The following is a 26,067-nucleotide window of genomic DNA, read 5'->3' as shown; positions in this document are numbered from 1 at the left end:
GTCTAGTGCTATGACTTCAACATACCAACCCAGACAACCAGAAAAGGCTAGCTAGGTAAGATTAAATACATTTTTTGATTCATTTTCTTCTGGTGCTGACTCAAGGTCCCTGACTGCTGCTTCTTGACTTGGGGTAAGAATACTCCTTTTGATTCCTAACAAACCCCTAATTATTAGTCTTTATCCACAAAACCCACTTAAAGGACTGTCCTCAATCAAACCTCATAGTAGTTGTGAAGGGATCAAGCAAAGAGGCTCCCCTTAGTTCTCATGATACTCCCTGATTGACATTCAAATGGGCCTAGTTACAGGAACAAAAGGAGTAAGTAAAACCAGTATAGCCACTGGGTTTTACCTCTATGTCATGTTCCTACTTCATACCTGCTTAATAGAATGGTCCTTAATAGAGTCACTGGTCCTTGTCATTTTGGTCAACACAAAGGGAGTCTGAACCTCCCCCAAGAAAATGGGTATCTCTACACAACCACCAAAGTACCTGCTCCACAAATTTGGAAGATTACCTCCTCCCAAATAAGAGATATTAAATAAATCTGCAAAGATTTCTCATGCTTGGCAGTATTTCTGACATCCCATTCCATTCCCTGTAAGCAAAGAAGTTTTTGTTTTTGTTTTTTTAGTTTTCAACATTTGTTTATATAAGATTTCCAATTTCAAATTTTTCTAAGCAAAGAAGTTTTGACAAAACTTTATCCTATAAATGTGGCCATGACTAATCAAAAGGTCGAAATATTCCAAAGCAGAGTCTTAGAAATGGTAGCCACAGAGAACACCTCATCACCTATGATTTAAACACTGGAAAATCCACAGCAAAGATTGAAAAGGAGAGTCCAGACAGAGCTCCCATATTGGGAATAGAAATAAAAGAAATTGGGGCAGCTAGGTGGCGCAGTGGATAGAGCACTGGCCTTGGAGTCAGGAGTACCTGAGTTCAAATCCGGCCTCAGACACTTAACACTTACTAGCTGTGTGACCCTGGGCAAGTCACTTAACCCCAATTGCCTCACTAAAAAAAAAAAAAAGAAATAAAAGAAATTAAGTTAGACTTGAGTGGCCTTTCTATTCATAATCATAGTAACTTGCATCAGTAGGCCCACACAGGCACAAAAACAAAGACCACACATACACACACACACACACAATCATACCCCTTGTGGGAGGTAAAGTTTAATAAGACCAGTCTACTGTGGAATAGCATATCTTTGTGGATTTTACTGCATTTGGGAGATTAATGGGCATCATGGCTAAAGGAAACACAGAGTTTGAGCAGATCTCAAAGAGAGACACATTATACTATTCACCATGACAAATCTTGACATGGTGACTAACCATTTCTTAGGTGCTATGTCCTAGACTCTTATTGCTCCACCTTACCAATTTTCCTCATAGCTGTCCCCTTCCTACTGTTCTCCAGCCTAACCCCTTATAATCTTTTGCCTGGACTAGTATAGTAACTTCCTGTTTTCCCTGCCTCCAGGTACTTCCCACTCCAATCTGCTCTTCATATGGTTTCCAGGTTTAATCTTATTAATGCATAAATCTTCAGCTCAAAACCTCTTAATGGTTTCCTTTCGCCCACTGAATAAAGTCCAAATTCTTTAATTTGTCTCCAGCCTTTTCTCCTCCTTCTCCCCATTCTTTTGCTCTTTCCTTAAGCCAAACTGGACTGCTTGCTAATCCTCAGATACTTCCCAGGCTTTCAACCTACAGCCTCTCAGGTGACTGCCTATTTCTGATATTTCCAGGAAATTATTTTAGTTTAGTTTTGTTTCTTCTACTTTTATTTTAGAATAGACCTCTGCAAGCCATTCCTATGGCCTTTGTGGACCTCAGATGCTTTCCAGTCTTCTTAACCTAGCTTTCCTCCTTTCCTTGCTCCTTGGGGGAGAAGGTACTCTCATCTCCATGACTCCCATTTCATCACAGTTTACAGAGGCTTGAATGACCCCTTTCCTATAGGACTCCAGCCTTAGTTTCTGGTCAACTGGAAGAATTGGTACAATTCAACTTTCAAGTTTCCATAAGGACCTTATCAGATCCCTACTTTGAGGTCTAGCTCCAATCCCTCCTTTGTGTAGTTTTCCTAGACTACCCAAGCCTAGGGTCCTCTATTGGCCTCAGAATACCTCTAGTACTTGTTATCTATACCAAGCCAAGTCAAATCAGAAATCATTTTTCACTACATGCCAGGAACTGTACACAGAAGTGGATAATTTTGCAGTATTGGTCACTATGCATGGCCTGGTGACACCTTTTGTCCCAATTAGCCTTTCATATATGCTTGTAGCATTTCTTCTCAACTAAACTGTAAGCTCCCATGATTTTGACACTACCTGGGTGACCTTGGGTAAGTCACTTAACCTCTGTGAGCCTCAGTCTGATCTATAAAATGAAAGGGTTGGACTAGACAGCATCTGAAGTTCCTTCCAACTCTGAATCTAAGATCCTAACACTTAAAGTACAGGGACTGTGTCTTATACTTCTTAATATTTCCCCTCCTGGCCCCATCCCTTTCTCTTGACTTCAAAACTATGCTTCCATGCCAGGTACATTAAGTATCCCCTCCAACTCCACCCCAACTTCTCCAGTTGCCTTTTATGTACTGTCTTTTCCTATCAGAATGTAAACTCCTTGAGGGTAGGGACCATTTTTGTTTTTGCTTGAATTGTAATATTGTGTCCCCAGCATTTTAGCACAGTGTTTAGTACATTTGTTGTTGCTTTGGTTTAATCATGTTTGACTCTTTGTGACCCTGTGGACCAGAGCATGCCAGGCACTTCTATCCTCCACTATCTCCTGAATCCGTCCAAGCTCATGTTTGTTGCTTCCATGACACTATCTATCCATCTCATCCTCTGCCGTCCATTTCCACTTTTGCATTCAATATTTCCCAATGTCAGGATCCTTTCAATGAATCTTGCCGTCTCATTATGTGACCAAAGTGTTTAAGCTTCAGCTTTTAGTATTTTTCTTTCCAATGAACAGTCTAAATTAATTTCTTTAAGTATTGACCAATTTGATTTCCTTGCTGTCCAAGGGACTCTCAAAAGTTTTCTTCAGCACCATAATACAAAAACATCAATTCTGTGGAGCTCAGCTTTCCTAATATTCTGACTCTCACAGTTATACATTACTTCTGGGAGAACCAAAGCTTTGATTGTATGGACTTTTATCAGCAGTGATGTCTCTGATTTTTAGTATTCTGTCCAGATTTGTCATAGCTTTCCTTCCAAGGAGCAAATATCTTTTGAATTTCATGGCTGCAGTTACTGTCTACAGTGATCTTTGAGCCAAAAAATATAAAATCTGAAACTGCTTCCATTTCTTCTTCTATTTGCCAGGAAGTGATGGGACCAGTTGCCATGATTTTAGGAGCTTTTTGTGTCAAGCTTCAAGCCAGCCTTTACGCTCTCTTCTTATACCCTCATCAAGAGACTTCTTAATTCTTCTCCATTTTCTGCCATCAGAGTGGTATCATCTGAATATCTGAGATTGTTGATATTTCTCCCAGACAACCTTAATTCTTCCTTTTAATTCATTCAGCCTGGCATTTTTCATGATGAACTCTTCATATAAATGAAACATAAGGTGACAATGTACAGCCTTGTTATACTCCTTTCCCAATCTTAAATCAATCAGTTGTTCCATGTTTGGTTCTCACCGTTGCTTCCTAGTCCACATACAGATTCCCCAGGAGACAAGTAAGATGATCTGGTACTCCCATTTCTTTGAAGACTCATCACATTTTGTTATGATCCACACAGTCAAAGTCTTTAGTGTAGTCAGTTAAGCAGATGTTTTTCTATAACTCCCATGCTTTCTCCATAATCCAGTGAATGTTGGCAATCTGGTCTCTAGTTCCTCTACCCTCTTAAAAACCAGCCTGTTCTTCTGGTAATAATTTTCAATTCACATATTACTGAAGCCTTGTTTGCAGAATCTTAAGTATAAGCTTGTTGGTGTGTAAAATGAGCACAGTTCAATAATTTGAAAATTCTTTAGCATTGATTGCCCTTTAGGATTTGTACTGAATACTAATATTTACTAATCCAATGACTGCTGTTAAGTTTTCCAAATTTCCATATTGAATGCAGTACTTTTAACAGCATCATCTTTTAGGATTTTAAATATTTCAGCTACAGTTCCACCACTTATACTAGACTTATTCTTAGCAATGATTCTCAAGGCTCACTTGACTTCATTCTCCAGGATGTATGGCTCTAGAACAGTAACCACACTATCATGGTGGTTATGAATGATGTTAAAATCTTTCTTATATAATTTTCTTATATAATTCTTCTAGGGGGCAGCTAGGTGGCACAGTGGATAAAGCACCAGCCCTGGATTCAGAAGGACCTGAGTTCAAATCCGACCTCAGATACTTGACACTTACTAGCTGTGTGACCCTGAGCAAGTCACTTAACCCCCATTGCTCTGAAAAAAAATATATAGAGAAATTATATATCTATGCATATATATATATTCTTCTATATATTCTTGCCACTGCTTCTTAACCTCTTCTACTTCAATTAGGTCTCTACCAATTTTTGTCTTTTATCATGCCCATTTTTGCATGAAACTTTGGTATGTCTAATTTTCTTTATGAGATCTCTTGTCTTTACCATTTTATTGTTTTCTTCTATTTCTTTGCATTGCCCACTTAAGAAAACCTTATAACTTCTTGATTTTCTCTGGAATTCTGCATTCAGTCAAGCATCTTTTTCTTTTTCCTTCTCTTTTCCCTTTCCTTCTTACCTCAGTTTTTTTATAAGTCCTTATCAGACAGCAATTTTGTTTTCTTGCTCTTTTTCTTTGAGATTTTCTTCATAGAATCAAGCAACTTTGACCTCTCAGCATCAGTGGTTGGAGTATAGATTTATATTACTGTGATATTGAATGGTTTGCTTTATATTGAAACAGATATCATTCTGTCATTTCATCCAGTCCAGTCCATTTAAGTTCACTGACACCCAAGATGTCAATGTTTGAACTTTCCATCTTCTGTTTGACTGCATCCAACTTAGCTTGGTTCATATATCTTACGTTCCAGGTTCCTAGGAAACACTGACCTTTACACCATCAGATTTTCCTTTCATCACCAGACACATCTACAGCTGAGTTTCCTTTAGGCTTTGGCCAATTCCCTTCATCTTTCTGGACCTTAGTTGTCTTCTGCTCTTCCCCAGTTACATTAGACACATTCAAAACTGAGGGTCTTGTCTTCCAATGTCGTTTCAATGATCATTTTAGTATTGTCGATGGGGTCTTCTTGGCAAAGATACTGAAGTGCTTTGCCATTTCCTGCTTCAGTGGATCATCCTTTGTCAGAATTCTCCACTATGAACTGTCCATCTTGGGCAACCCTGGGCAGAAGAGCTCATTGTTTCATTGAGCTGTGTAAGTCACTCTGCCGCAACAATGCAGCGATCTAGGAGGGGACATAGTAAGCACTTAATAAATGCTTGTTTCTTTTCTTTGTTCCCTCTTTATATTTCCCTTAGTGCTGGGCACATAGAACCTGCTTAATAAACACTTGCTGGTTGCTATCCCAAGGGATGTCATTAGGTATGATTACAGTAGGGTATCAGAAACAGCAGGCTCAGAGGGAACTCTTCCATTCCCCTAGAAAATGGGGTCTTTAACCAAAAACCCTAATCATTAGCCTAAACAGGCTAATCCTATTTCTACCTGCCTAGTTTAGATTTTGATGACCTTTAACTCATAGAAGGACTGGTCGAAGGGCAGATAGGTGGCACTGTGGGTAAAGCATTGGCCCTGGATTCAGGACCTGAGTTCAAATCCAACCTCAGACACTTGACACTTACTAGCTGTGTGACTCTGCGTGAAGAGCTGGTGGTTGATTTGTTGGGCCACCATGGACCATGATTGAGTTGGTTTTTTTTGGGGGGGGGCAATTGGGGTTAAGTGACTTACCCAGGGTCACACAGCTAGTAAGTGTCAAGTGTCTGAGGCTGGATTTGAACTCAGGTCCTCCTGAATCCAGGGCCGGTGCTTTATCCACTGCGCCACCTAGCTGCCCCCATGATTGAGTTTTAATAGTAGAATTCTTAGATAGAAGGTAGACCAAACAAGCCCACATTCAAAGAGGGCCCCATGTGAAGTGAAGGCTAATAAAGCATTGTAAATAATAAAAAATCAATAAACATCAAACACCTATTATATTCCAAGAACTTCACAATTATTATCTCCTTTGTTCTTTACAACATCCCTGGAAAGCAGATGCTACTATTATCCCCATTTTACAGATGAAACTTAGGTTATGTGACTTGCCTAAGGTATACAGCTAAGTAAGTTTCTGAGACTGGATTTGAACTCAGGTCTTCCTAACTTGAGCTCAGGCACGGTATCTGGCTGCCTTACCTAGCTGCCCAGATGTTGTCAACAGAGAAAGGTATAAAATAGACAACTGCAGTCCCAGACAAACACCCTACACTGCACATCAACCTAATACCAGAGGCCTGATTAGAACAAAGTCCCAACCACAGATGTTAGGTAAATAATAATAAATAATCCCACTGAACATTTTGAGAGTAGAACTGCAGACACCCATCACCAGTTGGAAACTAAAGCTAGGGGAAAAACTCACCAGAGTAAACCCATCCTTCTCAAGCCATTGGATGTTAGCTATAAAGTGGGTTTCTATCAGCATCACAGGTGGCCATATCAATAGCATTTGGGGTTTTGGCGATGGGGGGCTGGGATGTCATCTGACCAGATCTTCTTGATTTAATTAATTAGTTGCCAGCAGCTTCCTGCCTCCTCTGGAACATTCTCAACTAATGCACTGAAAGTGGAAAACTCCCCCATTCTTCTTCATCTTTGTGGGATGGTTCCTCAAGGAAAAGAGGCTGCCAACGGACAGGTTTCTTACAATATGGACCCTGACAAGGCGATATTCCATGTCCCAAATGGGAAAGAAGCTCCCAAGAGACGAAATTCCAGATATCTGAATCCTGACAGGGGATCATTTCTAGTCCCAAGACTTTCAGAAGTGGAAGCTGAAAACACACGACCAAAAAAGAATCGCTGCTACAGAGCCTGTGGGGTAATCTTCCCAAACCTCTTTTTCCTATCTTGCTTGATCATCTATGCCCTGTTGGGAGCAGCCCTCTTTTCTGCCATTGAGGGCAGTAGAGAAAACAGGAATGCTGAATTGGAGACGTTTTTGGACAAACTTTGGATTTACTATGAAAATATAACAGGTAAGTGAAATTCTGCCCTGAGAAGTGAACGCTTGATTTTTTAACAGGTATCCAAAGGCATGGTGTTTAGAAGGGTCTCACTTGATTTTTTTTAAGTGAACCTTTTTTGTTTCCTTTTGGAGAATTTGGTTTTCTGGGCCTAGGTCCCCATTGTCTTTATTTGTTTAGTTTTGGTTTTTGGTTGTTTGTTTGTTTTTTGGTGAGACAATTGGGGTTAAGTGACTTGCCCAGGGTCACACAGCTAGTAAGTGTTAAGGGTCTGAGGCCGGATTTGAACTCAGGTTCTCTTGAATCCAGGGCTGGTGCTCTATCCACTGTGCCACCTAGCTGCCCCTCCCCCATTGTCTTTAAATTAAGTGGTTGCTGTGGCACTCAGCTGGTAGAATCCCTCAGGGATCCAACCTGGGAATGTGGCTTCCAGCATCATCCCTTAAGCAGGACAGGAAGAAAGTGAGACTGCTCCTTTAGATGGACAGGTTTGCAGATCCCTAACTACTTCTTGCTTAGCTTCCTGGCAAGAGAACCTGGTAACTATTAGGTTATCCCACGGGGAGTTGGAATGGCTCCCAGGAGAAGAGGATGTTCTGAATGCCTGGCCAGCTCCCTGGAGAGAGCAACTCGATGCAGCTGACATCATGAAATATCAGAGATTTAGATGTTGAGGCTTTGGTAGGTGGTTGGTTATAGGTAACAACTTTGGTGCTCGTGGGCAATCCATTTGGGGGTACTTGAAGAGATCTGGGCTGTTAATGTGCAGGCTTACTAAGGGAAAGATTTCTGGTCCTTCAGAAAGTCCACCTTGAGCCCCTCTAGCTCTGGACAGGAACCCATGACTGTCCAACCCTTTTTTCCTTTTTTTTTTTTGGTGAGGCAATTGGGGTTAAGTGACTTGCCCAGGGTCACACAGCTAGTAAGTGTTAAATGTCTGGTGCTCTATCCACTGTGCCACCTAGCTGCCCCTTGTCCAACCCTTGAGATGAGGCAGAGTATGGGTGGAGGGAGGAGGAGACAGCAAGCAGAGATAATGACAGTAGGGAAAATCAATCTTTTCCAACTACACCCTTGGCTGGGGCCAAGCAAGGGAGGAGTGATTATACTAAGAAGAAAGGGGGTTGGATAAAGGACTCAAGATATGGCATCACATGGGGCAGCTAGGTGGTGCAGTGGATAGAGAACTGGCCCTGGATTGAGGAGGACTTGAGTTCAAATCCGACCTCAGACACTTAACAATTACTAGCTGTGTGACCCTGGGCAAGTCACTTAAACCTAATTGCCTTACAAAAAAAAAAAAAGATATGACATCACAGGTCCACAGATCACATAGAGACAAAGCCTCTCTGGTCTCTGCTCTTGTCAGAATGCTGGGCTTTGATGCAAGAAACGGTTCAAAAAGAAATGCCTTTTCTGTTAAAAGTATTCAATCCCTTCCTCTTTGATGAATTCAAGGAAGGATGTCATGGTGAAATGAGTCCTAGTTCTACTACTGACATACTAATGGCCTTAAACAAGCCACTTTGATAGGATTTTTGGTTTGGGTGAGGTGGTTTTTGTTTTCTTGGTGATAGTTCCCTTTAAATACTTTGGGCTCAGGAAAGATAGCATTGTATAGTAGAACAAACAGGTCCTGATCCCATATCTGCCATGATGGCCAAGACTATAGTTCTCAAACTGGTAGGGATCGTAGAGGACTCTTCCCTACCCATCCTACCCCTCTACCCTGACTCCATTTTACAAATGAGGAAACTGAGACCAGCTTGAGGTTAAATGGACTTGCTCATAGTCATTCAGGTAGTAAGTAACAGATTTGGGATTACAGCCAAAGCCTCTGACTCCAGATCCAGGACTGGTATGTTTGTTTTGTTTCTCATTTTATTACTCCTACTTCTAATTAGCATTCTGTAGCTCAAAGTAAAACACTCCCTGAGGCTGGTTAACCTCATCTCTCAAATGAAGAAGTTGAACTGGAGGGTTTCTTAGGACTCTTTCTTTTCCATGTGTCTCCAGTGCATGTGAAAGTCCTTGGAAGAGTTAAAAAGCACCTCACTGCTCTACAGATATCAGCTGTTGTCCCTTACCAATCTTTAAAGTAATGTTGGACTGAAGGTTTCTCCTTGTGCATTCAGCTTATCTCCTTTTCTCTAAGAACAGAACTGACTAGCCTCGGGCCACATGATCCAAGTTGTGACCTTCCCCTTTCAGATGGGAGTTGGAAAAGGTGCCTTGTGAGAAAGCTGGGGAGGAAGTTCGGATGCCATATCTTGAGTCCTTCACTCAACTCCCTTTCTTCTTGGCCCCAGCCAAGGGTGTAGTTGGAAAATATCTGATTTTTCCCCCCGCTGTCATTATCTCTGCTTGCTGTCTCCTCCACCTATACTCTGCCTCATCTCAAGGGTTGGGCAGTCATGGGCTCCTGTCCATAGCTAGGGGAATTTAAGATGGAATTTCTGGAGGACCAGAAGTCTTTCCCTTAGTAAGCCTGAACCCTAACAGGCCAGATCTCTTCAAGTACCCCCAAATGTATTGCCCATGGGCACCAGAGTTGTTAGCTATGACAACCTACCAAAGCCTCAGCATCTAAATACTCTGATATTTCAGAGATACTATGCCCACAGATAATAATGGCCTTCAGGGGGATCCAGCTTTATCCTGAAACTATACCTGCTATATGTCCATGGAATATTTTACCTGAACCAAGGGTTCAGAAGAACAAAAATGGGGCATAGAGTGAGGTCAGGTGGCTAACATCTGGAAGTGTTCCAACCCACTCAGACAAGATTAGAACAATTGGCCAGATGAACAGGCTGAGAAACCAAGAAGCGTTCCTTAAAAGGCTCAAACTTGGTTAGTGCCTAACTGCCTGGTGAATTCTGAAAAAGAAAAGAAAAAATTTTTATTACTGAAATTCCGGCTTTGCCCCCCTCCCCAAAAAAAGCAGAAACACAATTACTGAATTCAACCAGTCCTTCTATTTTGTCCAAACTTTTATTTTTTGGAGATCCTGATTAATAAACCCCTATTTCCTAATGCATATTTGTAACTCTTCAGCAGGTTGTAGGCTACGAAGTGCTTGAAGGCACTATGAAGTTAAATAATTTGCTTAGGATCACAAAGCCAGTGTACATCCAAAGCAGGGCTCAAACTCAGGGCATTCCCCACTCTAAAGTTCCCCCCCCCCCTTTTAAATCAGTATAGCACATTGCCTGCCTCTGTTAGTTATATCCACTCCTTAGAAATTATCATGTTTTTGGTCAAAGGATATGAACAGGAAGTTTTCTGATGAAGAAATCAAAGTTATCTATTGCCATATGAAAAAATGCTCTAAATCATTATTGATTAGAGAAATGTAAATTAAAATAACTTTGAGGTACCACCTCACACCTATCAGATTGGCTAATATGACAAAAAAGGAAAATAATAAATGTTAAAGAAGCTGTGGAAAAATTGGAACACTAATGCATTGTTGGTGGAGCTGTGAACTGATCCAACCCTTCTGGAGAGCAATTTGGAACTATGCCCAAAGGGCTATAACACTGTGCATACCCTTTGACCCAGCAATACCACTATTAGGTCTTTTTCCCAAAGAGGTCATAAAAAAGGGAAAAGGACGCACATATACAAAAATATTTATAGCTGCTCTTTTTGTGGTGGCAAGGAATTGGAAATTGAGGGGATTCCCATCTATTGGGGAATGGTTAAACAAGTTGTGGCATATGAATGTAATGGAATACTATTGTGTTGTAAGAAATGATGAGCAGGCAGATTTCAGAGAAACCTGGAAGGACTTACATGAACTGATACTGAATGAGATGAGCAGAACCAGGAGAATATTGTACACAGTATCAACAATATTGTGTGTTGATCAGCTGTGACAGACTTAACTGTTCTCAGCAATACAATGGTCCAAGATAGTTCCAAAGGACTCATGATGGAAAATGTTCCCTAAATCCAGAAAAAAAGAACTGTGTAATCTAGATGCAGATTGATCCATGCTATTTCTACTTTTTTGTTTTTCTTTTTTGAGGTTTTTCCCTTATGCTCTGATTCTTCTTTCACAGCATGACTAATGCAGAAATACGTTTAACGTGATTGTACATATATAACCAATATCAGATTGCTTGTTGTCTTGGGGGAGGGGGAGGGAGGAGAGAGTGGGGGAAAAATTTGAAATTAGAAATCTTATAAAAACAAATGTTGAAAACTATTTCTACATGTAACTAGAAAATAATAAAATACTTTTATGATAAAGGAAAAAAAAAGAAATGATCATTTTTTGCATCCTGATTCCAAGCATAGCCTCTACCTTCAACCTTATTCTAGCTGCTTGAATGAGGTGGAAGTCACAAACTCTCTTCCTTCTGATGAGATGCAGAAGGCTTTAGGCCTTTGCCTTGCCATTTATCCCATTGCTTTTATCCCAAGGTCCTCTGGCCCTTGCCATATGACCTGAATCTTTGCCCACCAGATCCCAGGAAAGAACATTCAACTGATGGCACCTGGGCCTTTCCACCATCCCTGCAGCTCCACTTTCATATGTTGTCTCCCACAGTTAGAGTGTGAGCTCCTTGAGAGTAGATACTGTCTTCACTTTTTTTTGTTGTTGTTTCCATAGGTTTTGTTTCTAATAGGAGTTTAATAAATGTGTTTTTTCTTCCTTCCTTCCTTCCTTCCTTCCTTCCTTCCTTCCTTCCTTCCTTCCTTCCTTCCTTCCTTCCTTCCTTCCTTCCTTCCTTCCTTCCTTCCTTCCTTCCTTCCTTCTTTCCTTCCTTCCTTCCTTCCTCTCCCTCCCTCCCTTCCTTCCTTCCTTCCTTCAGTCATAGAGGCAAGTAGGTGGTGCAATGGATAGGGTGCTTAAGAAGACCCAAGATCAAGACAATGACACTTACTATCTGTGTGACCCTGGGAAAGTCACTCTACCTTAATAGGGATAATAATAGAACCTGCCTCAACAGGGATACAGTGAGGACCAAATGAGATAATACTTATAAAAGCACTTAGTACAGTATTTGGCATATAGTAGAGGATTAATAAATGCTTTCCCTCTCCCTCATTTGTGGAAATTATGAAACTTATAGAAATAACAAATATGCATATATATGTGTACAAATATATATGCATATATGTGAATGATATCCTCCCTCCTTTTACTTTTCAAAGATTTTTTTTTATCCTAACAACCCTATTGATGGATAAAGAAACTTTGGTTCAGAGAAATTGGCTTTCCTAAGGTCACATGGCAATAAGGCGGCAGGACAGGGCTTCCTGATTCTGGCCATTGCTCTTGACATTAATCCCTGGGGTGATCCAAGAGGCAGGAAGAATATAAACTGTGTTACTGTATTTCCAGAGCCTCAGGGAACTGCAGAATATAGTCATTGTGTGATCAGTAAGGTTTAAATCTCAACCAAGCAGAACATACTTCCTCAAACTGAGGCAGCAAGCCTCCGTTCTGGTGGTATTAATAGCTATTACAGTACATTTGCCAGTCCACTATCTAGGAAACACTCATTTAACTGTCCAGGGATGAGGAAAAAATTCCTGGGAAAAAAAGTTCTGTCTCTTTGACTAATGCAGGTCATGACCTGTCCTGTTTCCTTTATAGGAACAGAGAGTGAAAGAAAGATGCGTTTCGTGGAGATGACCAAAACCGTTATACAGAATGAACTGGAGCCCGAATGGCTTCTCAGCCCCAAAGACTGGTCATTTCTGGGATCCTTATTTTTCTGCTGTACTGTATTTACCACTGTGGGTAAGACTTAAAGGCTCTGGGTGGTAGCTTCCAGGCTCAGCTCTCACTTTTGAAAAGGAAAAAGGGAGAAAACAGAAAACTAAGAGCTTTCCTTGGAAGAGACATTGATGGACAAAGTAGCCCCTACAATATCCTAGGCGTGGGAATGCAAAGATGAAGGGAAACTGAGTTTACCTTCCAAAAGCTTATGTTTTTAATGGATAAAACAACATATACTTAGATAAGTTTTTGTTCTTGTTTTGTGGTCCAGATATGGGATGTCATTAATATGGTGAATTCCCAGTGAGGAAAATCTCTCTACAAGTGCAGGTCAGCAAGTATAATTGTAGAAAGTTTCTTAGAGGTGAAGTGGTTTGCGTGGAGTCATTCAGCCAGTGTATGTCAGAGACAGGATTTGAAACCAAGCCTAACTGACTCTGAGGACACAAATCCATACATTCCACCAGGAGGCTTGAAATTTAACTATTAGAGCAGAATTCCTTTAGCTAAAAAAAAATATGATCCTTGTTAAAAATAAAGGTTCCCTCTTTTTAACCATTGTTAACCATTTGCACTCTGATGTGAAGGTGTTTCAGACACTCTCTTAAGAATGGTTTTCTGGGATGGAAAAAAAAAGAGATGGCCCTATCAAGGAAATAAAGAAACAGTATTGAATGTCTGAGGGCCCTAAAGATAAACTTTAAAAACTCAAGATTCCAAAATTAGATGTTAGTTCTCTCTCTCTCTCTCTTTCACACACACACACACACACACACACACACACACACACACACACACACACATACACATACACACAAAATTTCACCGTAACTGGGAATGTCCTGTTAGAGTACTGTCCAATCTTGCCTTCAACTTGGGAAAAGACATTCATGTTCAGCCTGGCCTTTAGAAATCCCAGGAAAATTCCTGCAGTGCTGGGAGCCATCAGATAGTTTCCAGAGACATGAACAAAATGCTAAAGTTGACAAAGCTTGTCTTCAGCATCCATTGATTTTTGATTTTCAGATCAGCACCATCTTCCCACTAATAGTGTCCTCTGCTTCCCCCAGAGGACATTTGCCTGAATCCCACTGTCAGCTCTTCCAACTGCTTTAAGTCAGGCAGCCTCCTAAGAGGGGTGGGGTTGTATTTTAAAGGGGGACTCTCAAAGATGGAAAGGTTTTTTAAGCTCCAAAGTAATAATTGTGGATGACAATCAGGGTATTGATGTTTTGGGGATAAGGGCCCTATGTGTTACCACCTCAAATTACGTTGGCATCGGTGCGTGATCTACTCTGCCTGTCTGGAAGGGTGGAACTATAAGGCAGTCACTTTCATCCTCCCTTGTGAAAGTATAAAACTTACAGCTTTCTCCTAAGCTCCCAGCCACTGAAATGTTGTCCAATTTAACGTTAGGACAATACGAGTCTGTTTCCCTCTTCCCTGTCTGGTAAATATAAAATTAGGGAACCACAGAATCCCAGAATTGGAAGAGCTCTTAGATGTCATCTAGACCAACCCTCTCCAATCACTCTTTGAAAATTATCTAGATAATTAAGGGGAGAACTGGAACCCAGGTTTTTGATTGACAGTCTGGCACTAGTCTAGGACCCCCCTCACATACTCTCTCAATTGCAAAATCACTTGTGATTTGAGTGCCTAGATATATGCTGCTACTCTCATGTTCTAGAGGTATCTGGTAGATATATAACCTCCTTAAGCCATGGTATATGAACCCCCATTAGTGTGCTCCCCCTTAATATTCAATCAGTAGGAACAATTAGCTCATAGCAGAGTCATTTGTGCATAGTAAAAACAATAGCTATAAAACATGCCTGCTATAAATCTTCAGTATACAAATGCCATATCCATAGGAAGAGTGGTTACAAACTTAGATAACAGTGGTAATGAGTCACAAAAATGAGGAACTCATGTGGCCGGAACAACTCATGTGTCTGGTCCTGCCGAGTTCCAATGTCCTTTCTTTCCTTGTGTGGAGTCTTCATGTAGCTTCCCCCTACCCCATAGAGTGTGTCTGCTGGGCAGATTACTTAACTGGGATTCCAGTGTCTGCTTCTCTCCATTTGACTCTTGATTGCCAGGGCCAATTCTCCCTTTAATCCATCATTCTCTTTTCTGCTGACAAGGGTCACAGTCCTAGAAGTTGCTACCCCCTTTGAGTCTACTTCACTATGTCTATATCTTCCCAGAGAGTATGTCTGCCCCCAAATGTATTTTTTCTTTTAATGGTTGGGTAACTTTCCTTCAAAGCATCATGGAGTAGGTGGAAAACAGAAAACCACCTTCTCTTCCCCTCCAGACTTCTAACCACTGATATGGACCCTGGGGCCATATTCTATCACAAAACTGCTCTTTTTTTGGCACATCCTCCCAGTTGGTGAACACAGCCTTTTGAGACTCACCATGGATGTGCTAATCATCTTCCTGCCATTCCTTGTTCTTTCCAATCCAACCGAGGAAAACAACTTTATAATTCTTAAAGGTATGATGGAACACTGATTTCAGACACCCTTCTAATTCTAGCAAAGATCAACTTTTTTTCACACTTCATAAAGGGTTAATGTGTGTTGCTATAGCTTTTAACATACCAATGATTCATTATCTTTGGTATCTGCTTTATTTTTGCAATTATATCAACTGTATCAAAGAGAGTGAGGGGGAAATCAATTGGTCAGAGACCAACTATCTACCCTATACTAGTGTACACAGGGTGACAGCAGATGTTTTCTTTTCAAGGGCCTTAAATTGTTTTGAATGGACAGTACTCACAAAAGCCATTTCTTCTGATGGGCTAATTTCCCTGCTTACCTATTCACCTAGCAGAGTCTCTGGTGAAAGGCTCAACAGCTGTGAAGAGTACCACTAACTGTGGACAGGGATAATAGTACTTGGGATGGTTGAACTTCTAAAAAGTCACTAAGCAGAGATTAAAAGGATGTTTGGCCTCATAGTCAAGAAAACCAAATAAATAATAAGGATAGCTAACATTTATATAATACCTATCATGTGTTAGGTATTATGCTGTGCTTTACAAGTATTATCTCATTTAAGAGTTACAACAATCCTGAAAGGATGGTGCTATTATTAACCCTATTTTATAGGTAAGGAAACTGAGGGAAGCAGACAGAGGTTAAATGATTTCCCTAAGGTCACACAGGTAGTAAGCATCTGAGACTGGATTTGAATTTAGGTCTTCTGGACTCCAGGCCTAGCACTCTGTCCACCTGCCACTCTGTAAGTGGACAGTCACACTCCTGGGGAAGACATGGACTAGAACTTGCCCTTTATCTCTAGGTCGGCTTAATAGGATTGCTTACAGGCAGAAAAATCGAGGTACTGCCAGATTGCACAGTTGTGTGCAATCAAATGCACATACAACACACTTTTAATTTTAATCTATGTTATTAACATTTCCTCCATCTTGCTTGAGTCTAGAAATCAACAAAACAATAAATCAAGTCCTTATTTGAAGCATTTGTCAATTTCCAAAAATTTAACAATCAAGTCCTGTAAGCCAGTTCCAGACATTCCAGTATATTCCTGCCCTTTAGGAAAAGGGGCAAAAGGGCCACAGAATGTAATGGAAATCTCTTAGTATGGGAAAGAGATTTAGAGATCCTATTTTTACAGAAGAAACTGAGACCCAGAGAGAAGCCAAGGTCACACAGACAGATGATAACAGGCCAGGGGCTAGAATTTGACTCTGAAAGAGCCCACGGCTCTTTCCACCATTAAAAAATATTTTTAATTTGTGGAATAAAACAGGCATTTCCATAACATAGTACATAATGCAATAAAAATTATATTTAATAAGAGATGAAGGAAACAAAGATTAAAAATGAATTGGAGATTAAACAACCTGATCTTAAAGAATGAGTAGGTTAAAGAACAAATCATAGAAACAATAACTTCATTAAGGATAATGACAATAAGACAATGTATCAAAACCTATGGGATACAAAAGCAATAATCAGATGAAAATATATATCTCTAAATGTTTATATCAATAAAACACAGAAAAAGCAGACAAATGAATTGGGTATGTAATTAAAAAAACTAGAAAAATAATCAATTAAAACTCCCCAATCAAACATTAAACTGGAAATCTTAAAAATTAAAGGTGAGATTAATAAAATTGAGAGTAAGAAACCATTAAATGAAAAATAAAACTAATGAGGGAGGACATCCTCAGAGAAGAGATCTGTTTTTCCAGAAACTCTGTCTCCAGTTGGGGGTTCAAGGGTAAAGAAAGATAGACAATCAGAAAAGAAGACAGACAGAGAGAATTACAGACCCTTTGACACAACTTTCCACAGTAGAGGAGCTTTTTTATAAACAATACCCATCTAGGAAATGAGCTAGTCATAGGGTGAGTGGCATTTAAAATAGGAGAATTTGAGTAACCCTGCTCACCACTCCTCATTGCCAGTGCTATATTGGGCTTTAGAGTGAGGAAGGACCACATAAATCATCCTAAACTCATGCTGTCATTTTAGATAACAGATAGCAAAATTGAGTCTCAGAGTCTTCAAATGACCTGTTCAAGATCATATAGATAGTTTCAGAATGGAGTGGGTTGTTTCAAATCTAGATTCCTCCTGACTTTAAGCACAGCACTCTTTCCACTAAACTCTGCTGCCTCTAATGAACTCATATTTGTTCATAATAATCACCATTTTTGTGACCAAGGATTTTAATGATGTGGTATAAAACTTTGCCTTGAATGGTCCCATCCATTTGTGTTTGTCAAATATCATTGACTCTGGTCCCAGCAACCATGGAATGGTCGTGATCCTTATCATTTGAGGGAGTACCCACAACAATGAAAACATGTATCCATTGGAATCTTAGATCACTGGAACCGTATGTAATTATAGGATTTGAGAATTACAAACCCAGCATCACACAACTAATAAATCACAGAAACAATTTGCTTTAGGACCACATTGGAGCTATAAACCAAGTTTTATTGATACAGCAATGTGTCATGGGAAGAACACTAGCTTAGGAGAGATAAGATGTAGGTCTAGTCCCAGTTCCACTTACTTGCTACACTGCTTACTGCGAGCCATTTACTGAATTTAATGTCTTCTGTATGTTGTTCAGTCATTTCAGTTATATCTGACTCTTTGTGACTTTGTTTGAGGTTTTCTTGGCAAAGATCACTGGAGTGGTTTTCCAATTCCTTTTCCAGCTCATTTTACAGATGAGGAAACTGAGGTAAACAGGGTTAAGTGACTTGCCCAGGGTCATACAGCTAATAAGTGTCTGAGATCAGATTCAAACTCAGGTCTTCCTGACTCCTAGACTGGCACTGTATCCACTGTACAAACTAGTTTGCTCTTCATCTATGTATCTCCATTAAAACTTTCTTTATAATCATTTATCAGGTTCCATGCATTCAACTATCTTCTATAAGTCAAAGCTTCTTAAATTGGGGGTCGTGATCCTAAATAAGGTCATGTAACTGTGGGGTTTGCAAAAAATTTGGCAACAGTGAAAGGTTTTATAAATAAATAAATAAATAAATATAGATAGATAGATAGATAGATAGATAGTACCTATATGCCTGGCATCACATACAAATTTCTTGAATGAGAAGGGGTTAAGAGAGGAAAAAGTTTAAGAAGCCCTGCTCTAGATAGCTGACTCCCAAATCTCTCTATCCAGTCCTCATCTCTCTCTTGAGTGCCAGTCCTATATCTCCATCTTCCTATTGATTATATCTCTTTTTTTCTATTGATTATTTCAAATTGGATATTCCATAGGCATTACAAACTCAACATGGCCAAAACATAACTCATTCTCTTTTCTTCTAAAACCACCCTCCTTCCTTACTTCTCTATTTGTCTCAAGGGTACCACTAGCCTTCCAATCAATCAGTCAATCAATCAGGTCTTGATTAAACCTCTACTATAGCCAGGTAAATGTTAGGCATACAAAAACAAAAATGAAAAAAGTCTTTGCCCTCTAATAGTTCACTTTCTAATGGGGAGAACAGATGTACATATAGTGAGGGCTGTATATACAACTCATGTATTAGGTATATTCACAATACACATAAAAGTAGGTGAAAGGTAACTTTAGAGGTGAAGGCTCTAGGAGCAGGGACAGATGGGGGGAAGGAGAAGGGACCAGGAAAGACCTCCTACAGAAGTTGGGGCTTGAACTAAGTCTTGAAGACCACCAGGGATTTTAAGAGGCAGAGCCGGGGAGGAAGAACATTTCAGTGAAAAAGTCTCATGCAAAGACAGGAGATGGAGTGTCCTGTGTAAGGAACAGCAAAGAGACCTGTGTGCCTAGACCATAGAGCACATGGACAGGAGTAATGTAAAAGAGAGAAGGAAAGATGAGGACAGGCCAGAGAAGGGTTTATATTTTATCCTAGGAGCAAAAACAAATGAAACACTGAAGTTTTATTTAGAAGGGGAGTGACATGGGCAGATCTTCACTATAGGAAAATCACTTTGGTAGCAGAGTAGATTATGGATTGTAGTGGGGAGAGACTTGAACGGAGCCAAATCAGGAGACTTGCAATAATCCAGGGAAGAGAGGAGAAGAGTCTAAACGAGGGTGGTGGCTACTTGAGTGGAAAAATAGGGATTTAGAGATCAAGTGGTGAATCTTGGTGACTCGAAGGATGGCAGTATCCTTGCCATTAGAAAGGGAAGCTCAGAAAAGGAATGGTTTTGGAAGGAAAGATAATGTTTGTGTTTGGGATATGTTGAGTTTGAGATGCCCAGGAGACATCTGATTCAAAATGTCTAATAGGCAGTGGAGAGATATGGGAGTAGAATTCTGAAGAGAAAGACTAAGGTTAGATATATAGACTGAAGAGTCAGCAACACAGAGATAATAATTGAATGCATGGGAGCTGATACAGTCACTAAGTGAGAGAGTGAAGAGGTAAAAGAGGAGAGGGTCCAGGACAGAGAGGGAGGAGGAAATGTAGGCCATTAATACAGCTTTTCATGTAGTTAGGGAGAATAACACGCGTGATGATCCAGGAGAGGGGACTGAGAATGAGCAGTCAGGTAGAAGGAAAGCCAGGAGAGAGCAGGAAAATCCAGAGAGGAGAGGATATTTTTCTAGGAATAGTCAAAAGACTACTACAGAAAAATGCAAAAGGATGAAGACTGCAAAGAATCCATTAGCGCTGCTGATTAAAAGGCCATCTGGAACTCTGAAGAAACAATGTCATTTTCATGATGAGGACGGGAGCCAGATTTCAGAGGGTTTGAAATAGAATGAGAAGAGAAAAAGTATAGTCAATGAGTTGGGTTGTTTCAGTCACGTCTGACTCTTTGTTACTCCATTATGGGATTCTCTTGGTAAAGATACTGGAGTGGTTAGGAAAAGTTATTTTTTTTCAAGGAGTTTGGCTGAGAAAGGGAGGAGAGCCATAGGACAATAGCTAATAGGGATGGAAAAATCTGAGGATTTTTTTCCTTAAGGATGGAGATGTAGGTGTGTTTATAGGAAGCAAGGAAGGAAGCAATATATAGGGAAATATTGAAGAGGATATTGAAGAGGGAGACAGAGAGGGAAGGGAAAGGGAGAAGGGGCAAAGGGAAAGAGGAAGAGAGTAAAGGAGGTAGAGGGGTAGAAGAGAGAGAGAGAAAGAGAGAGGAGGAAGAGGTGGAGAAGGAGAAGAAGGAGGAGGAGGAGGAAGAGGTAGAGAAGGAAAAGAAGAAGAAGAAGAAGAAGAAGAAGAAGAAGAAGAAGAAGAAGAGGAAGAGGAGGAGGAGGAGAAGGAGGAGGAAGTGAAGGAGGAGGAGGAGGAGGAGGAGGAGGAGGAGGAGGAGAAGAAGAAGAAGAAGAAGAAGAAGAAGAAGAAGAAGAAGAAGAATCACCCAGCTTCATAGTCTTCATAGTCTAGGACTCAGCCCCAGTTTTTCTTCTCCCTTATCTCCAATATCCAATCAGTGGCCAAATAACACTGACTCTACCTCTACAACATCTCTCACATTCATTCCCTTCTCTACACTGATATAGCCACCACTCTCGTTCAGTCCCTTATCCCTTCTTGCCTGGACCATTGCAATAATCCTACTAATCCTTGCTTCTAGCCTCTCTTCTATACAATTCACTCTCCAAGCAGCTATCAAATTAATATTCCCAAAGCATGAGTTTGAGCGTCGAGCTCCCCTGCTTGAGTAGCTTTCACAGCTCCCCATTGCTTCCAAGATAAGATGCAAAATTCTATGTTTGCCACAGAAAGCTCTTCCTTGGCTCTAAGCTATTTTTTTTCAGTTTGATTACACACTACTCATAACACACTCTACATTCCAGCCAAAATATTACTGATATTCAGCATTCCATCTCCCACCTTCCTGACTTTGCACAGGTTTTCCCCCATTCCTTTTTCCATCTTTCGAAATTATAACTCCCCTCAAGGCGGAGGTCAAGTATCACCTCCTTAAAGAAGTCCCTTTGATCCCCTTAGATGTTCTCTATCTCCACCCCACCCCACCTAAATATTTTATTTTGTATGTGTCTTTTATTTAATTATCCGAGAACATCATGTGTCTCCCTAGTGAAGTATAAGCTTCTAAAGTGCAAGGATTGTCTTTTGTCTCTGTATCTGAAGTGCCCACCTCAGTGCCTGGCACATAGCATATATAATGCATGCTTATTGAATGATGAGAAAGTGTTTTTGGAAATTGTCAAGTACCATGAACTTATAAGTTATTATTTATGATCCTAAAACGATTTCTTTGGGGCTCTGGGCTCATTCATCTGGATGTTCATACAGACCCAAACTTTTGTCCTTGGTCCCCTTTTCCTTCTATATTCTTGGCTTCCACAGTTCAATACACTCCCACAGTAACCTCTTACTTATTTCAAGGTAGCTCAAACTCCACCTTCTCTCGATCCCCTTCCTCTCAACACTTTTGTCTTTATTCTTTATATCTTCTCATTTACAGGATTCCCCAAAAGTCTTAGTGTAATTTTAAACTAAAGCTTAAATATAAAATTCACATAAGCATGTGCATTATTCATGTAGCATTATAATATAATGTGATATTTGATGGGATATAATATAATAATTACATGATGAGTGCATCAACACTTTAAGCTAAAAGCTTAAAACTGCACAGACTTTTGGGATACCTAGTACACATATGTGTAACCTGTCCCTCAATAGAATGTAAACTCCCTGAGAGTGGGGACTATTTCATTTTGGGCTTTAGCTCTCTAAGGCCTAGCACAGTGCCTGGTACATAGTCAGTGATTAATAAATGCTTGTTGATTTATTAACAAATATCAGATCTATCTTTCCATTCTGGTCTTTCACACTCCTTATTCTTCTTTCTAAATGTCTACAGCACATCTAGGCCTGGAGGTCCTTGCAGCACCTCAAACTCAGCATGTTCAAAGCGAAGCATTGTTTTTTTTCCCCACAAGCCCTCTCCTCTTGCTTTCTCCTACCCTCTCTCTGCAGTCCTCTTGTTCACCCAACCCAGTTTCTCTTTGCCTTTGAGCTCTGATCAGTTACCTAGTTTTCTTCATTGTGTCCCATGCCATTTCTTGTGGCTATTGTGTTTGTGGTATGAATGTTTCAAGGCAATCTCCTTGGGTGATTGCAACAGCTTCCTGCCTTCCAGCCTCTACCTTCTACACCTGCTCCAGTCCATCCTTTGTATTACTGCCACACAAGTCTTCTCATACATAAATTTCACCCTGCCACTTCTCTACCCCCAAATAAGAAGAGCTAAAATCCATATAGCACTTTAAGATCTAGAAAGGGTTTTCACCTACATTATCTCATTTGGGCTTCACAGTCACCTTATAAGGTAGGTACTATAGGTCTCATTATTCCCACTTGACAAAGCGGAAAACTGGAACTCAGAGAGGTTGAGGAAATTTTCCTATGGCTGTACAGATAGTATAAAATCTAAGATTCAAACCAAAGTCTCTCCTAACTGTAGGATCAGTGCTCTTTCCACTACACTGCCTGTCCCTTCCTTGGCAGTAGGACCTGCTGCCTACCAGGTAAAGTTTAAACTACTTTCCCTTTTTATAAAGTTCCCTCTACAATCTGCCATCATCCACCTTTCCAGATGGTTAACCCTTCCCTTCCCCAACACAAAGAGCTTTCAGCAAACTGGATGACTTTCAGTTTCACAAACACACTGTTTTTCTGACTTTGTGCCTTTAATCACACTATTCCCTATATGTAGAATGTCTTTTTACCTGCCCCGCCCTCCGCTTTGCCTAAGAACTCCTGTCTATCTTTAAAAGTACAAATCAGATATCATCTTCTTCATGCTAACTTCCCTGAATCTCCTGTTTGTAACAAGACCTCACATAACACTTGGTTTTATACCAAGTATTGATGCATCTATCATATAATTATATGACATTATTATGTTATATAAATTGTATTATGCTATATTATGTTACATTGTATTGTATATGTAATATCATATAATTATGTATTGTATTATATTATACTATATTACCTTACATTATGTTGTGTTATATCACGTGACATCATATCATATTTTATTATATTCACTTGTATCAGGGAGTTGTGAGGACCAAATCAGAAAGCATTATTAAAATCCTTTGTTAAACATATCATTATATAAGTGCCAGCTCTTAAATTAACATGATAATATTAAATATCATTACATTAAGTTTTATTGAATTGTATTTTGAGAGGTAGCATGAGATAAGTGGATAGAGAGTTGGCTTTAAAGTCAAGAAGACCTGGGTTGCCTCTGAAAAATATTGTGTGATTCTGGACAAATCAGCTCTCAGTGTTTTAGGCAATTTTCTGAACCAAGAAGGTACTTACCTGCTTTGGCGGAGGGAGGTTCCTTGGCTGAGAGCTCTCCTATACCAATGAAGTCTGAGATCCAGCCTCTATCCCTTTTATCATAATACATTATCATTTTTTTGTATCGGTCTCTCACCTCTCTGTTTGACTGTAAACTCCGTGAAGGCAAGGATCATGTCTTACCTAGATTTTTTATCTTCTCTAACACATAGCACAGTCCTATGTACATTGCATAATAAATGTTGAACTTTTCATTGAAACCTGAAACCTTGACAGAGAGGATCATAAGCTGGCTTTAGAAAGAGAATGACTGTTTAAGGAGGAGTGTTTCAAAATAACCACTCAAAAGGCAAAGACCATGTGGATGAGAAAGGGGTTGCAGGGGGCAGCTAGGTGGTGTAATGGATTCAGGAGGACCTGAGTTCAAATGTGGCCTCAGACACTTGATACTTACTAGCTGTGTGACCCTGGGCAAGTCACTTAACCCCCATTGCCCCGCAAAAAAAAAAAAAAAAAGAAGAAGAAAAAAAGAAAAGAGAAAGGGGTTGTATATGTGCATCTCTTTCCCAAAGATAAAAAACACAAGATTCAGACCAACTTTTCTCTGTCCTCTAATGGAAATGCATTAGTATTGGTCTTAGTTGAAAATCTCAGAAGTGATGGTACATCTCACTGTAAATTCAGTTAGGATATAACTTAACATCCAGTAATAATCCAAAACCAGATGATGGTGGCTCATTTTCTGCAGTTCTTACAATCAATATTTGTACTTTTTACACATTAAAATCTAAAATATTAAATTGTTAAGGTGAATTGTAAACATTCTTACCAACGTGCTCATTGCCTGGGGAATTTCAAGTTTGCAGATGTGAGAGCAAACCTGTTCAAAAGTAACATGCATGTCCCAGGAAGTAGTACTAAAGCACGCCAACCTCACAAAGTTTTTATAACCCATATCTTCAAGGTGGTTGTGTTTTATGCGATTGGGGTGGGGTGGGGCATAGGGAGAATGATAAAGGGTTCTCTTAAGACTTTTTCTAAGATAAGTATTCATCTCTTCTGTTTTTAGGTTACGGTGATTCCTATCCCATGACAAGACTTGGAAAACTTCTGTGTATAGTGTATGCTCTCTTTGGCATACCTCTAATGTTTCTGGTTATGACAGCCCTTGGTGATGTCCTAGCATCCATCATATCTAAGGCTTACTTTAATTTCAAACATCTTCAAGTCCCTCACCCCCAACTATCACACATCAGAAGGCATAGTTCAAGAAACACAAACACCAGTACTGGGAATCAGGTCATACCTAATATTGTGGTCACAAATACAGACCTTAACTTCAACATGCAAAATGACAATGAAACAACTCAGAAATCCCTGGTGGAACAACAGCATAACATTGAACTGTTTGAACAGATCGTGATGAGACAGCAGGAAAGAGGCATGTTGTGCAACCATTTTCAAATAGAAAGGAGCAATTCATGTCCTGAGCTGGAACAGAGTAAACCATATTTCACTAGGCACAAAAGCTTGAGAGATATAGGGAAAAAAATTGAGAAGTTTGATGTTCCCATCCTACTAATTGTCTTTGTTGTGACTGCCTACATATCCTTTGGAGCAGCAATTCTACCCTTTTGGGAAACTCATATGGATTTTGAGACTGCATTTTATTTTTGTTTTATAACATTTACCACAATTGGCTTTGGGGATATCCAGTTGGATGAAACCTCTATATTTCTCTTTTGCTCCATTTACATTATTGTGGGCATGGAAATTGTTTTCATTGCTTTCAAACTGGTCCAGGAAAGATTGTTCAATGTTTACCGAGCCATCGTAGTGTCGGTCACAAGATGGGATGTTCACTAGCCAGTGGAAAAGTGAAGGTGATGCTGGGGTTCATTTGCATATGTCTATAAGGAATTTGTCATTCATTAAATCCCAGAGTTGGAAGGGACTTGATAAATTATTGTCTTCGTCACTTTCAAACTGCTTCAGGCCAGATTGCTCCCTGCTTACCAAACCATCATAATGTTTGTCACAAAATAGAAAGTTCACTAGCTAGTGGAAAAGAGAAGGTAATGCTAGTTCATTTGCATAAATCTATAAGGAATTTGGTATTCATTAAGTCCCAAAGTTGGAAGGGACTTTAGAAATTATCTAGAGTCAACTTCTTGCCTAATGGAGTAATACTCCTCCATGGTCCCTCAAGAAGTGATTATAACCTTTGCTTGAAAACTTTCTGGTAATGAGGGGCTAACTACTTCATCAGTTAGTCAGTCCATTCCATTTCAGAC

The 26,067-nt window shown here is 40.0% G+C and overlaps 1 protein-coding gene across 1 annotated transcript in view; it reads left to right on the top strand.

Annotated features, from left to right (window-relative positions):
• KCNK18 (potassium two pore domain channel subfamily K member 18) overlaps positions 1–25,639 on the top strand; it is a 53,815-nt gene extending 28,176 nt beyond the window's left edge. The window contains exons 2-4 of the mRNA XM_043980392.1: positions 6,778–7,241; positions 12,841–12,987; positions 24,843–25,639. Of these exons, the coding sequence (XP_043836327.1) occupies positions 6,778–7,241; positions 12,841–12,987; positions 24,843–25,639 (1,408 nt within the window). The remainder of the gene's footprint in view (positions 1–6,777; positions 7,242–12,840; positions 12,988–24,842) is intronic.
• Positions 25,640–26,067: the final 428 nt, after the last annotated feature.

Source organism: Dromiciops gliroides, chromosome 2, assembly GCF_019393635.1.
Source record: "Dromiciops gliroides isolate mDroGli1 chromosome 2, mDroGli1.pri, whole genome shotgun sequence".
Classification (NCBI taxonomy): domain Eukaryota; kingdom Metazoa; phylum Chordata; class Mammalia; order Microbiotheria; family Microbiotheriidae; genus Dromiciops; species Dromiciops gliroides.
This window is presented reverse-complemented; position numbering and strand designations above follow the sequence as displayed.